We start from the raw sequence: 12,667 nt of genomic DNA, 5'->3' as shown, positions 1-12,667 counted from the left end.
GCAGGGGGCAGGGCCGCTGCCTACCGGAAGTCAGAGTTCGCCGACTTGCCTCTCGTGTCTGAAACCTTTCATTCCAAATCACTGCCAGGGATCCAATGCCACCAGCTTTCCTCTCCCCATCCAAGGTAACACCTCCCCGGGGACTGCGTCCCTGGTGGGTGGGGACTGCTTCCTGTCCTCAGTGCAAAACCCCACCTCTCCACCGGAAAGGAGGCCAAGGCCAAGGCCAGGCCCCACGTCGGGGCCCACAAGGGGACATTCCTGGCCCTAAGCTCAGGGCCACAGCGTGACTTTTGCTTTCATGGGCCTTTTCCTGCCTTTGGGAAAAAACAAAACAAAAGCAAGAAGCAAATGTCACGGCCTCATCCAGATGGAGACGAATGTAGCCCAGGCTGGATTAGAGTCCTTCTTCTCTTCCGGTTTGAAAGAAATGAAACCATCCTGAGGCACCCAAAGGTGTCGTGGGTGCTAGGCACTGGGCCGACTGTCAGCAATTAGTTAGGCCCTTTGAACTGCCTGCCCCAAATTCTGCCTCGCCAAGGACTGAGGCGTGGGCCTCAGTTTACTTCTCTATAAAGGGGGATGACGGTAGCACCCACGTCTCGGGGCCCATTGGGGGCCCCTTGAGATTTCACTTCGGGGGGGGCTCATCTCAGCCCCGGCACGAGAGTAAGTGCTCCGCCGGGGGCACCAGCTTCGCTGCACTTGAGCTTTGCACTCAGGAGCCAAGGGCGGGATGCCTTCTGTCCTCACCATGGGAAAACCCACGGTCAGAGCCAGGAACAGGCCTGCCCAAGGCCACGTAATAAACGGCGGAACCAGGACTCCGAGGCCATAGATCAGGCAGCTCCCAGGTCCCGGATGTTGATGGAAGTGGATAGTCGAGTTATCCCGGTCCCAGACCGGGAGCAGGGAGGGCAGAGCCGGGAGGGAGACGCGGGCCGGGGCAGGGGTGCCTTGCCTCCGGTTCTGCCTGAGCGGACTCAAGGGAGGGGGCGGCAGCCAGCAAATGAGTCACGGGGGGTCCAGGGCCATTGGAATTTCCGAGTACAGCAGAGCCACCCCCTCCTCCATCTCTCGGACCATCGGGGCAGCCGCTCTCCCTGGGGGACGAGCTGGCCTGGGGGGCTACCGCCCCGCTGCTGGAGAATTTGGGGAGGTAGAATTCACACCTGGGAGCATTCTCACTGCTTGGCTAACAAACAGGAGCCTTCCCGGGAAAGAGCAATGAAGAAGACCCCTAAGCTCAGCTGGCTTGCAGGCTCCTGCATAAATGGCCTCCCGGGCCCCCGGTGTCCTGTGTGTGGTCACCCTCTGAGTGACACGGAGGCTGGGCTCGAGGCAAGGGGCGCAAGCAGAGGCCACGCTGGCATAGCCCCCTGTGGGGAAGCAGGACAGACTCGGCCCTCCCTTCAGCCACGTGAACTTAAGCTTCTCAGCCTCTCTGGGCCTCAGTGGCCGCATCAGTGAAATGGGGGTGAGAAAAAAACCGAGAATGAGAAGCACCTGGCACAGCCCCTACTCAGGTGCTCCGTGGGCGGAGCTAGTGATGATTTGGGGAAAGGGGTGGGGAATGGGAAGGGCCCTGAGAACAAAGAGCCCCAGACTACCCCCCAGACTGCCTGGAAGCAGGGCTCACACCCTTTACTGGCCCCTCCCCTGGGGGCTTGGCTGAAGTGTCAGACCTGGAAGTATCGTTGCATCATTGGGCATTCGAGGGTTAATGATGGGGAGTGGACAGGACCCGGGTATTTAACTAACTGAGGAGATGACCTGGGACCAGAGGGGCCGCTCACTTCCTTTTCCTGCAGCTCGGCTCCTCCGGCCCTGCTCCTCTCCCCTCCCCTGGGATGAAGCCTCCCCCTCTTTTGGCCGTCCTTTGCCTCCTGGGTAAGTGACCTTTGTGACCTTCACCTGTCCCCTGACCCAGCTGGGAGCCTCTGAGCCTGGCCCTGGGGAGGGTGTGGTGGGTCACCTGATCCCAGTTCTGCTTGGGTGCACCGACTGTCAGTGGGTGGGTGGGTGGGGAGAAGGATGCAGCCTAGGGGAGCTGGGGTGGGCAGAGAAAGGGGCTGGCGGGGACCCCAGACAACACACAATGCCTCCCGCCACCCACTCTCCACCCCCCACCCTAGCTTCCACTTTGGGAGGATCTGCAGGAACTGGGGGAAGTCCAGGTGGTTAGGAGACATGGTGGGAACAGGGTGCTTCTGGGGTGCAGGGCTGACACCTGGGGAGATGGTCAGGACCCGCTGGGAGACATTTGGGGAACGAGGGTGGGGGTGTTCTGGGAGGTGGTGCCGGAGAGCGGGAGGGGAATGGGGTGCCCTGATGTGAGGGGGGATGAGGGGGTCCTGGTACAGTGGGTGTCACGGGGACATCTGGACTGACCAGCGTCATTGGCACTGGGGGCGAGGTGCGTGGAGGTGTGAGGTTAACTGACAAGCAGAGACGTGTCTGAACCAGGACCGGAGAGGCCCTCAGGGGGCCCTCGGGGACCTGATGGCACCCGCCCGCCCACCCTCCCTACAGTGGCCCTGGCTGGCGGGAACCTGGTCCAGTTTGGGGTGATGATCGAGAGGGTGACAGGGAAGTCGGCGCTGCAGTACACCGACTACGGCTGCTACTGCGGCATCGGCGGCTCCCACTGGCCTGTGGACGAGACGGACTGGTGAGCTCAGGGGTGGGGGGGGGGCGGGGCCCGCCTGGGGGTTGGGGCAGCTGAGGCCACGTGGGGGCCGCCTGCGGCCCGGGCCCCCAGACAGCCCCCGGTGGCCCTGCCAGGTGCTGCCATGCCCACGACTGCTGCTACGGGCGTCTGGAGAAGCAGGGCTGCGAGCCCAAGCTGGAGCGGTATCTATTCTCTGCCAGCAGGCACGGCATCGTCTGTGGTGAGTGAGCAGCCCTCGGGGCGCCAGACGCTGGGGAGGGGGGTCAGCGTCCGACGGTGACCCCTGAGCCAGGCCTGGGCTGCAGGGGCGGGGTCTTCCGTCATCACGGAATTGGGGACAGGCGTGTCCCTCACCCAGATGTTCACCCGGCACCCCATCTAGAGAGCCCCGGGACCCAGGCGCCTCGCCTCACCCACAGGCCTGCCGGCTCCAGCCTCTGGGGAAGGAGCCAGAGGCAGAGCGGAGCCAGGTGCCGGAGGAGCTGCACTCACACACCCTCCCAGGCCTGCGAGGCGGCTCCCAGTGCGATCCCAGGGCAGAGCATGCTGGGGCTTTGATCTGGGACAGCAAACCCCATTCCCAAAGGCCGACCCCCGCACCCCGAGGGGCTGTGGGGCTGCCGGGCTAGGCCCATTTGCTCAGCTTTGCCAGGTTCAACGCCCCCTTGGACCAACTAGCTTTCCTCTGGTCCTGGCCCTGGGAAGCAGCCCGAACCAAGTGAGAACGAGCAGGGCTCCAGGCAGCCCTGTCCCCCGGGAGCCCAGACCAGATAACCAGGGGCGTCTGGAGGGAGAGCAGGCCCGGCGGGGGCACAGGGAAGCACCCGGAAAGTCCGAGAAGACTCAGCTCGGATCTCGGAGGTCTGCCCTGGGGGAGGGTGGAGCCAGGACCCGAGCCACCGCAGCAGATCTGGCTCAGTTTCTTGCTCCTGCAGCCAACCACTCAGTAAGGCGCCCTGTCAGGGATTGAGCCCCCTCACTGGGGGTTCAAGCAAGGCTGGGATGGCCGCCTGTCAGGACAGTGCTGGGAGGTGCCAGGTGGGTGTGGACACAGGCTTGGGGCTTCACCTCCCACGCACTGTGTGGCTTTGGGGGCACGACGGAGCCCCTCGAAAGCCTCTGCCTCCTCCTGTATAACGAGCAGATAATCGCGCTCAGTTGCCAGCCTCAGTCCAGCTCCGGGCAGGAGCCGCCCTGAGGCCTGGCACCACGGCTGGAAGAGGCTGCACCTGTTCCAACCCTGAGTTTGGCTGAAATAGCCAGGGCAGAACCCCGGTGGGAAGTGGAGACTGACCCTCGAGGGGAGATGAGCCTGGGCGTTGCTGGGCTCTGAGGCGCGTTCCTGGGGACTGAAGGGAGGCAGAGCCATTCAGGCAGATGGGCAGCGAGGGGAGAGGGGGCTTTGGGCCCCAGTGCCCGTTGCGCATTCCGATCTCCGGGATGTGGGATCACATCCCACATCCCACAGTGGGCACTGGGTGTGGGCGCACACGTGGAGGGGGGTGGTGAAGGTAAATGCCAGAAAAATGGGCTCCGTCCCCTCTTGGAGAGACCACAGGGTCCCCAGCTTTGGTGCCAACAGCCTCCAGTGGGCGCAGGCTGCTCTGGGCCCTGCACAGGCCACCTGGGATTGGGCCGCTGTCGTTTCCTGGTTTTCCCCTCTGCTGGGTGGCTGCCGTCCGCTGTCAGCCATGCTTCACAGGGGGCAGGGGCTGCCCAGACATCCCCCCAGACTGGGGCAGAGGAGAGTTAGGGAACCAGCTGCCCCCACTTCCCAGGGCGGGGGAGGGGAGGTTCAGAGAGCTAAGGACAGACCAGTGAGGGGGCTGAGGGGAGGAGGGACACTCTTACAGCCTTCCAGCACCTGGCCTCACAGGCCCTCCTGTGTCCCACCCTGTCCTCACCCACCCCTGAGACACCCCCTTATGATCAGAGCTTCCAGCGGAACGGCAGGGGCAAGAGTGTGGTCCCCTGTGTGTGTGTGTGTGTGTGTGTGTGTGTGTGTACACATGCGTGCGTGTATGCATGTGTCTGTGTGAGAGTGAGTGCAGGAGGCAGAGCCTCGGGTCCCTGACTGGCCTCGTCCCACCAGCAGGCAGAACTGCCTGCCAGCGCCAGACCTGCGAGTGCGACAAGACGGCCGCGCTCTGCTTCCGCCGGCACCTGGGCACCTATGACCGCAAATACGCCCACTACCCCAACAAGCTGTGCACGGGGCCCACCCCGCCCTGCTGAGGCCGTGCCCCACCGCCCCCCTGTGGCCTTCCGAGGCCCCCGCCTCCGGCTGCTGCGGCCCCAGGCCTGGGGAACACCAAGACCGTCCTTCTGAAAAATTTCCGTCCTGCAAACCCATCCGTCCCTGAGAACGCCCCCAGACTGCGACCTGGACGACCACGGGCCTCCCAGGCCCTGTTCCCCTTCGGGAGAGCCACGCCTGGCCCCTTCGGCCTAGAAGACTGTGTAACCCACCCCTGGAATCTCAGTCCCCTCTCCTGAGTAAATGAATAATGTTTCCCATCATTCTAATAGCCTCTGGTTCTATCATTGATTAACATACAGTTTCATTCACTAACTCACTCATTCATTCATTCATTCATTCATTCATTCATTCATTTTGGGGAGCACCTCCCAGGGGCCATCGTGGCCCTGCGTGCGGCTCCAACATTCTGTCCTTTTGATTTTCCGTGATAGTAAGTCTTTGTGATCCTTTTTCTAATACTCTCCCATCTGATCCAAGACAAGAGTGGCCGTGTGGCGGGTTGTAGAAGCATGACAAATACTGTCCCCTCTCTGTCATCAGGCTTCACTCAAGTCCCTCCCGTTAGCAGACAGGCTAAGAGGAAAAAGAAGCTCTTGAATCATCTTATCCAAATTCCTCTTTTGCCTGACGGGCATCCAGGGGCCAGGGAGGGGGGGTTCTAGCTGAGGGGTCCTCACTTCCAGGCCAGCACCCCCTCAGCTCTTCCTGGGTCGGTATCAGCCACTGACCCTTGACTCTCTGGTGGTCACCTTGGACAGAGCAGAGTGCCCCAGCCACGTCAGGCTCCTGACAAAGGGAGGGAAGGAACAAAGATTTGAACCTCGTGGGGCTGACTCTGGCGGCACGAAGCATGTAACGCATCGAAGGATTCTCCCCAGGTAGCAGGCGGCCTATCCTGGAAGCAGCGTGCTTCAGCAGGTTCTCCTCCTGGACACAGAGAGGAGGCCTCCACTCTCTGTAACACCCTGACAGAGCCTTGCAGGGCCGGGCTGAGCCTGTTCCATGAGATAAAGGATGCAGAAGGGCATTTCAGAGGGCAATGCTCACCATGGATGAGCATTGAATGCATGTTTCACATGCAACAGAGTGAAGAGATCAAAGGATGCTTGCCATACACTTTAAAAGGCAACTATGTTCTGTGCCAGCAAAACGAGGGGGCAGTTGTGCCGGCTTTGCTCAGCAAAGAACCACCAAAAGGTCGGTGTTAAAGCAAAAATCGGTTGCAGGAGGAAGAGCCACATTGGTTGGGAAAAGTGGTCCTGAGGCGCCCTCTGGTGGCCATTTTATTCAGGCTCCTCGAAGGAAACCTAGATTTGCTTTGAACCTGGATTTCCCTTCGTAGACATGGGGGCAAAGTGCGCTTCTGAGCGAGTGAAATCAGTCCCCTTGCATTTTCAATAATAAACATGCTAAGAAATATCCAAGTCAGTCCTTCCAGCCATCTGAGAGTGACGGTGCTGCTGCATAAATGAGAAACGGGAAGAAGGCACGGACTGGGGAGAGATGGAGGAAGAAGGTTCTGCTCCAGGTGGGCATCGTGATGGGTGTAGGGTCGCCACGGGGCGAGGGCCTGGTGAGCCAGCAGCTGTGCAACCGCCGGGCAGAGTGAAAGCGGAACTGGAGAGCAAGACTTCAGTGCACCTGTTGTGACCTGACCACAGACCAGGTCATCCGCACCCTGTGCTTTCCCAGGGATCAGTGCACGGGTGGTGAATGAGTCAAGGGTGTGTGCATCAATTCCGTGTGTGTGTTCGTGTGTCTGCAGTACACGCACTTGGTTTCCTGCTGTAGACTTGTAGAAAGGGCTGAAAAAATGAACCCGAGCCCTGAATCGAGGGCAGAGGGTCCAGGGACAGTCCCTGTGCTCTGCCACTCAGCAGCGGTGCCTCTGCTCTGGAGCCCCACTGCTCAGTGTGGCCCGTGGCGGTGGCAGCGGCGGTGGCAGCAGTGGTGGCAGCCGCTTGTTAGAAATGCAGACCCCAGACCTGACCCCAGACCTGCTGAGTCAGGATCTACAGGTTAACAGGACCCCCTGAGTGGTTCGTGGACACAGGAAAATCTAAAAAGCTCCGACAGGAACGCGTACCCTCAGCTTCTGCTTCTGCATCTGCAGCAGGGCGCACGTCCCTGGCAGGTCGACTGTGGCCAGGCTTATATAAGGCGGTGTGTGTGAAAGCACACACACGTAGTGCCCAGCACATAATAAGCACTCACATTCTGGGAAAGAATGAATGTCCTAATAACCACATTCAAGAGCCTCTATTCGGCATGTGGCGTTCACCAGGCACTCAGTATTTTTTCATTCAATGAAAGAAAGAGAAGAAAGAAGGAGGGTCAGAGGGAGGGAAGGAAGGAAAGAAGGACAGAGAGGAAAGACACGGGCTACGTCAGCGCTGGAGAAGGGACTTCCTTGCCTGTTTCAGAGCTTGCCCCTCCAATGTTGACAACGGGATTTGGCTTGGTGTTGCTTCCCTGCCCGCCCCCCTCTCCCACCCCCCCGCCCACTTAGCCCTTAGCAAAGTACTCTGTTAAATACCTTGCCGAGTAAATGAGTGGCAGTCACACTGGCATCCTCGAGCTACTGAGAGTTCGGTCATGATTTTGTGGACATCCGCCCGCTCTTTTGGGGCTCCCTGCAGTGTATCTACCCACTGGAGGACTGAATACCGCGTTCAAGTTCCTTCCTTGCCTCAGTGGGCTTTTCTACGAACTGCTCCCGGCTCCTTGCTGAATGCTGAGGTGGGGACAGATCAGACGCATCCCACCGGCAGACAGACACCTGTTGGGGACCACTCTGTGTGTGTGGTTTTGGAGACTGCAGCCCCCCCGAGAGCAAGCTCTGAAAGGGGCTAGTAAGTCTCCCTGGAAAACCAGGTAACACAGGTGGCAGTCATGACCCGACTCCAACACCCCAACACCCCAACACCGAGGGTTCCCGTGGGAATCAGCCCTGATTAATACATTGCATCCTTTGAAGCTTGCTCTGCTTTGTTTTGTATGGCCCTGGTGGTATAAACCGGATGTTTAAGTTCAAGGCATAAGGAGTAAACTCCTTATCTCACGAAACATGTCTTAAAGACCCTCTGGCGTCAGCATGACACATAGACCCTGACCTATGACACATCTCTGTGTTCCCTCAACTGTTATCTATAGATAATGTCTGTGTTTGTATGACTATTTTGTCTGACTCTAGCCTTTGACATTGATTGATGAGCTATGCATGTATATACACCTACACACACCATTCCCTATAAAAGCCATTTGGGAGGACTTGGGATGGTCCCCACTAGAGGGGATTGCCATCCCCTTTCCCACCGGAGCAGCAACACTCTGTCCAGGACGATTTATTCGCATCCGCAGCGGACGGGAGAACTCCGCTAGACGGAGTGACCCCCAGACAACCCGCCGCGACCCTCGCACCTCGGGTTGGAGTTTCAGAACCAGAGGCTCCGCTGCCCTCCGTTCTCCACAGTCTCCACCTGGTTGGCCGAGGCCGCCTCCCTCTTCCCATGGCCTGACATCCACCCTGTCACTCCTCTGCATCCACCCTGTCACTCCTCTGCCCCTTGAACCGTCGCCGGCTCCCCACTCTCCGCCAATCCCTGCCGTTCGAGCCTGGTGTCACCTGCTTTTCCAGCCGTGTGCACCCAGCTATTGCTCTGGGCTCCTCCCCACACCCTGAAGGTGCCACCGCCTTCCTGCCTTTGCACCTCTGCGCAGCAGCTTCCTTCCTCCTGGAAGCCTCCCCGTGCAGGGGCTGCTCATCTCCGTGTTCAAGTGCACGTGGGTAAGGCGGGATCTCCACTGCCCCCTTTCCCACAGTGCCTCTCCACCTGGAGCAGGCTCCGCCTCCTCCGAACTGCTGAGCAGCGTGTTCACACCCCTGTTATTTGGGCTCCTGTTCTGGCTTCCTCTGCGGTGGAGGCATGTGGCCCTGGGCTCAAATCTATGACCTTGGACGAGTTATTTATTCCCTCGTGTGTCATATGGGGACAGAACCACCCACCTACAGGGTGGTTTTAAAGTTTAAATGAGACAACTTATTCCAAGTTGCTGGAGCATTATAGAAGCTCCATCTAGACTAGGCCACTTATTTTTGCCTTCCTTATTGTACCCACGGTAAATTGTATTAAAAAAAAAAAACCTGTCCCATTGAACCCATGGACACATAGTTGGAATTACTTTAGGGAAGTGGCGTCATATGTATGGCAAATATTGTGTTAATTTATTTGAATAGCCCCTTGTCTCACTACTCTGAGTGCTCACTCCTCTTAAGTGGACACATTTGAAAACCATTACCCTTCCCTGCCCTGAGCTGATGTCCCTGAGGGGCAGAGGCAGGAGCGGCTGGGGAGAGCGCGCAGCCTTTTTCCTGGAGGGCGTCTGCCTGTGCCGGGCGCCAAGGTCAAAAGGCACACACGGACCAGCAGCTGACTCGGAGACGCAGTCAGGGCGGACGGGGCACGCCTGGCCTTCGAGATCCACTGAGCAGGGTGAGCGTCGTCTCCCAGCAGCACAAGGCACGTGCATGACTGGTGGTCCGTAGTGGAGTCTCTCTCTGAACGAACTGTGCTTCCTCAGCCCCGCCCCGCACACCTGGGACAGCCCCCTCCAGCGTTCTGCTGTGCCAGTCCTTCCGTCCAGAATGCCTCAGCTCCCCACTTCCACGTCCTGTCTCTCCTCCCACGCCCAATCCCGCCACTTCCACCCCAAGGCTTCCTTGAGCACCCTTCTGAGCGCACAGCCCTCCCTGCAGTACCCTCTTTGGGGGGGCTCCTGTTCTCCCCACTTCCACTCACTCCGGGACTGGACGCTGCTGAGGTCCACCCCAGACTCATGCCCAGAAAAAAGGACCCCCAGGCAGTGCAGGTTTGGTAATCGTGGGGGGGGGGGGGTTCCTGGACGGCCGGGTGGGCGGGCGAACTGACTAAGAAGGGACCATCTGGAGACACTGAAGCCCCTCGACCACGGGGAGACGCAGACGAGCTTCTCCCAAGTGGGAAATCTGGCCTCCTGCCAGGCCAGAGTCGGTGAGGCGGCAGGGCCGGTCCCCGCCCCCTACAGCCAGGGAAGGGCTCAGTGTCTGCCTCACCACGCTCCCAGGGCGCCCCGGCCAGAGCCATCCTGGAGCAGACCGTTTGGTGACGTTTTACTCGTGGACAAAATTAGGAGCTGGAGTCTTGAGCTGCAGAGCCAACGCAAGGCCTGGTGAAACCCATCTTGACCTCAGAGTGACAGGACCCCTGGTGCGGGCTGGGCCACGCCCCATCCCTCCCCGAGGGCCTCTTCTAGCTGAGTCACCGCTGTCCCTGGGTGTCAGGCGGCCTGCGCCCCCTCCGAGGACGGGGTCCAACTCTCCGAGCTCCACAGAGGGCCACGGGAGCAGCCACGGAGAGCTGCGCCCGACTCCTCTGCTCCCAACGGTCAGAGGCTCTCTCAGAGCTCGAGCAGGAACCCCGGGTGCCCAGGCCTTCGGGCCGGCTCTGCCGGTGTGCGCTCACCCGCACCGACACTCCCACCGCCGGTTCAGCTCGGCGAGACCCCGAACGCCCGTGGTGCGTGCGCTGAGACAGTGCTCCGTGAGGACACACCTCCCGCGCAAGGTCCCCAAAGAGGATGCTCAGCAGGAGGCGCTCCCAGACTCCTGCGCTCCAACAGCGAGTGACGAAGAGACACAACCAACGTGCACCTTTGTCTTTAAACTAGAATTTATTGGTATGCAACAAACTTTCCATAGATAAAGTGGCACATCTTTGCAGCTTCTATTGCACCAAGTATTGAAGATTGAAAACACAATAAAAGAAACATTTGGTTTTGAAAACACTGCAAATAGCCAAGTACAGTACTTTGGTAGATAAAAAATGAAACGGCTCGGACTGACACAGTCTGTGGAAAGAGACGAACAGCCTAGAGGGAACAGACGTGGACACCGGACGACGGTCCCGTTTCTCCGGTCGAGCTCCAGGGGTAAGGCAAGGCTTGCTGGGTCTGTGGGTCGCGGCCCCACGGAGGTCTGACACCTACCTCCAGACTGAAGCTAGAACAAGCATAGTGCAACGAGAAGAGAGAGAAGGTTCCTGAGCCTGCGAGGTCCGTGCTCCCCACAGACACGCACGCCCTCCTCCACGAGGGGGCCTGACGCCCCCGCACAACTGCCTCAGGAAGAGGAACACGGGGGTTTGAAGTCCTGGCTCTCTTCTTCTCCCTGAGCCCAGTGCTGGTGGAAGATGCTGGAAGGGCAGCATCCAGGGGAAACGGGCGAGGAGAGGGGGAAGGTGTGAGGAGCCCCACACCAGTGCTCCTCAAGTTCTGGTCGAGGGACCCGCCAGGCCCAGGCCTGGGACTGAGCTCACGTGCAGGCCGTGGACGGCTGGCCGCAGCGACTGGCTGGCCGTGGACGGCTGGCCGCAGACGTGCAGAGGGCCGGGGCCGGGCCCAGCGGTTCTGTCCAGAGATCCCGGCTTCCCCGACTGCCGGCCCGGTGAGCGGAGGCCGGTGAGCGGAGGCCGCTCTGCACGCTGGGCGTGTCCTGCTTAAACGCAGTCACCGAGCGGAAGCCGTGCTTCACTGAAGCGCGGTCTTTACTGGCACCTCCCTCTCCCCCGGTTCCCCTGCAAGGGCGCTACAGAGTGGTCTGACGAGGGGAGAGAGGGAGGCTCTAGAAAGCAACCCCTCAGGGGAAACGGTTCAGAGCCTAAGGGTTTCCAGGGGTTCCACCTGGGGACAGAGCCCCAGGCCGGGCTCCCGTGACTGGTGCTCTGTGACTGGTGCCCGCTGTCTCCGCGTCACACTGTCCACCCCCCCTCCAAGAGGAGACGGTGGGAGACTTGCTTCGGTTTAAATATGCCATCTGGATCTCCAACTCAACGTCAGCCGAAAAACACGATCCGCTTGAGACTCGGGAAAACACACCTGGAAACAGCGCCACGCCCCACTCCCCTGGAACCGGAACCGAGGTCGGGAGGCCCCAGGTTTCAGCCTTGCCGGTTCTGAAGGCCGAGAGGGCCGGGACGGCGGTCCCGAGAACGAGGAACAGAAAGGCCGCACCGGGCCCTGAGCCTGAGGGCCTGCCACAGAGGCCTGAGGTACTAACAGAGGCACCGAGCTGGGCGCCGCCCGGGGTGGGGGCCAGAGAGGCCGCAGCCTCGCAGCCCCCTCCCCACCCGCCCCAGGCCCCGCGGCCCGCCTGACCGCGCCAGCCCTGACGGGGAGTCGGGTTTCCTTTCGCCGACAGAACGGCCAAGCTGCACACTGCACGGAGGTAAACTGATCGCACCCTGTGTGCACCCAGAAGAACCCGGGCAGAGTCTCACGTTTCTGCGAACGAGAGAAACTGCACGTGGACGACAGGGACCCGCCTGAGCGCGGTCCGATGCCCAAGTCCGTCTGACACCCCCTGCTTCCCTCCGAGTGCGGGCCCCCCCCCCCCCTGCCCCAACCGTACCATTCTACGCCGCAAGAGCTCCCCGGGGAAACGGGGCATGTTACACCACCCACGCAAAGGCTCCCTCGGGCCCAGCGCTAGGTGCCCCACGAGGGAGATCCCCCTTCGCAAGGCCTCAGATCCAAAACGGGTTTGGAAGTGTCTTCAGAGCTTAAAAAAGAAACTACAGACGACCTCAGCCAACACTCAAGATTCTCCTTTCTGCCCTAATTCCTCAACCAGTGCTGGAAGCACATGATCGTGCCACTGAAAAACTGAATGTGCACGCCCATTCTCTCTCATACCTCCGGGT

General features: G+C 60.2%; 1 protein-coding gene across 1 annotated transcript; it reads left to right on the top strand.

Annotated features, from left to right (window-relative positions):
- The first annotated feature begins 1,691 nt into the window (after positions 1-1,691).
- Positions 1,692-5,184, top strand: PLA2G2E (phospholipase A2 group IIE). Its single transcript, XM_028514092.2, has 4 exons — positions 1,692-1,890; positions 2,533-2,671; positions 2,785-2,891; positions 4,764-5,184. Exons 1-4 carry the CDS (start codon positions 1,851-1,853, stop codon positions 4,904-4,906), a joined length of 429 nt encoding a protein of 142 aa, XP_028369893.1. The 5' UTR covers positions 1,692-1,850; the 3' UTR covers positions 4,907-5,184.
- The last annotated feature ends 7,483 nt before the right edge of the window (positions 5,185-12,667 follow it).

The sequence above is a fragment of the Phyllostomus discolor genome, chromosome 5, assembly GCF_004126475.2.
Source record: "Phyllostomus discolor isolate MPI-MPIP mPhyDis1 chromosome 5, mPhyDis1.pri.v3, whole genome shotgun sequence".
NCBI lineage: Eukaryota > Metazoa > Chordata > Mammalia > Chiroptera > Phyllostomidae > Phyllostomus > Phyllostomus discolor.
This window is presented reverse-complemented; position numbering and strand designations above follow the sequence as displayed.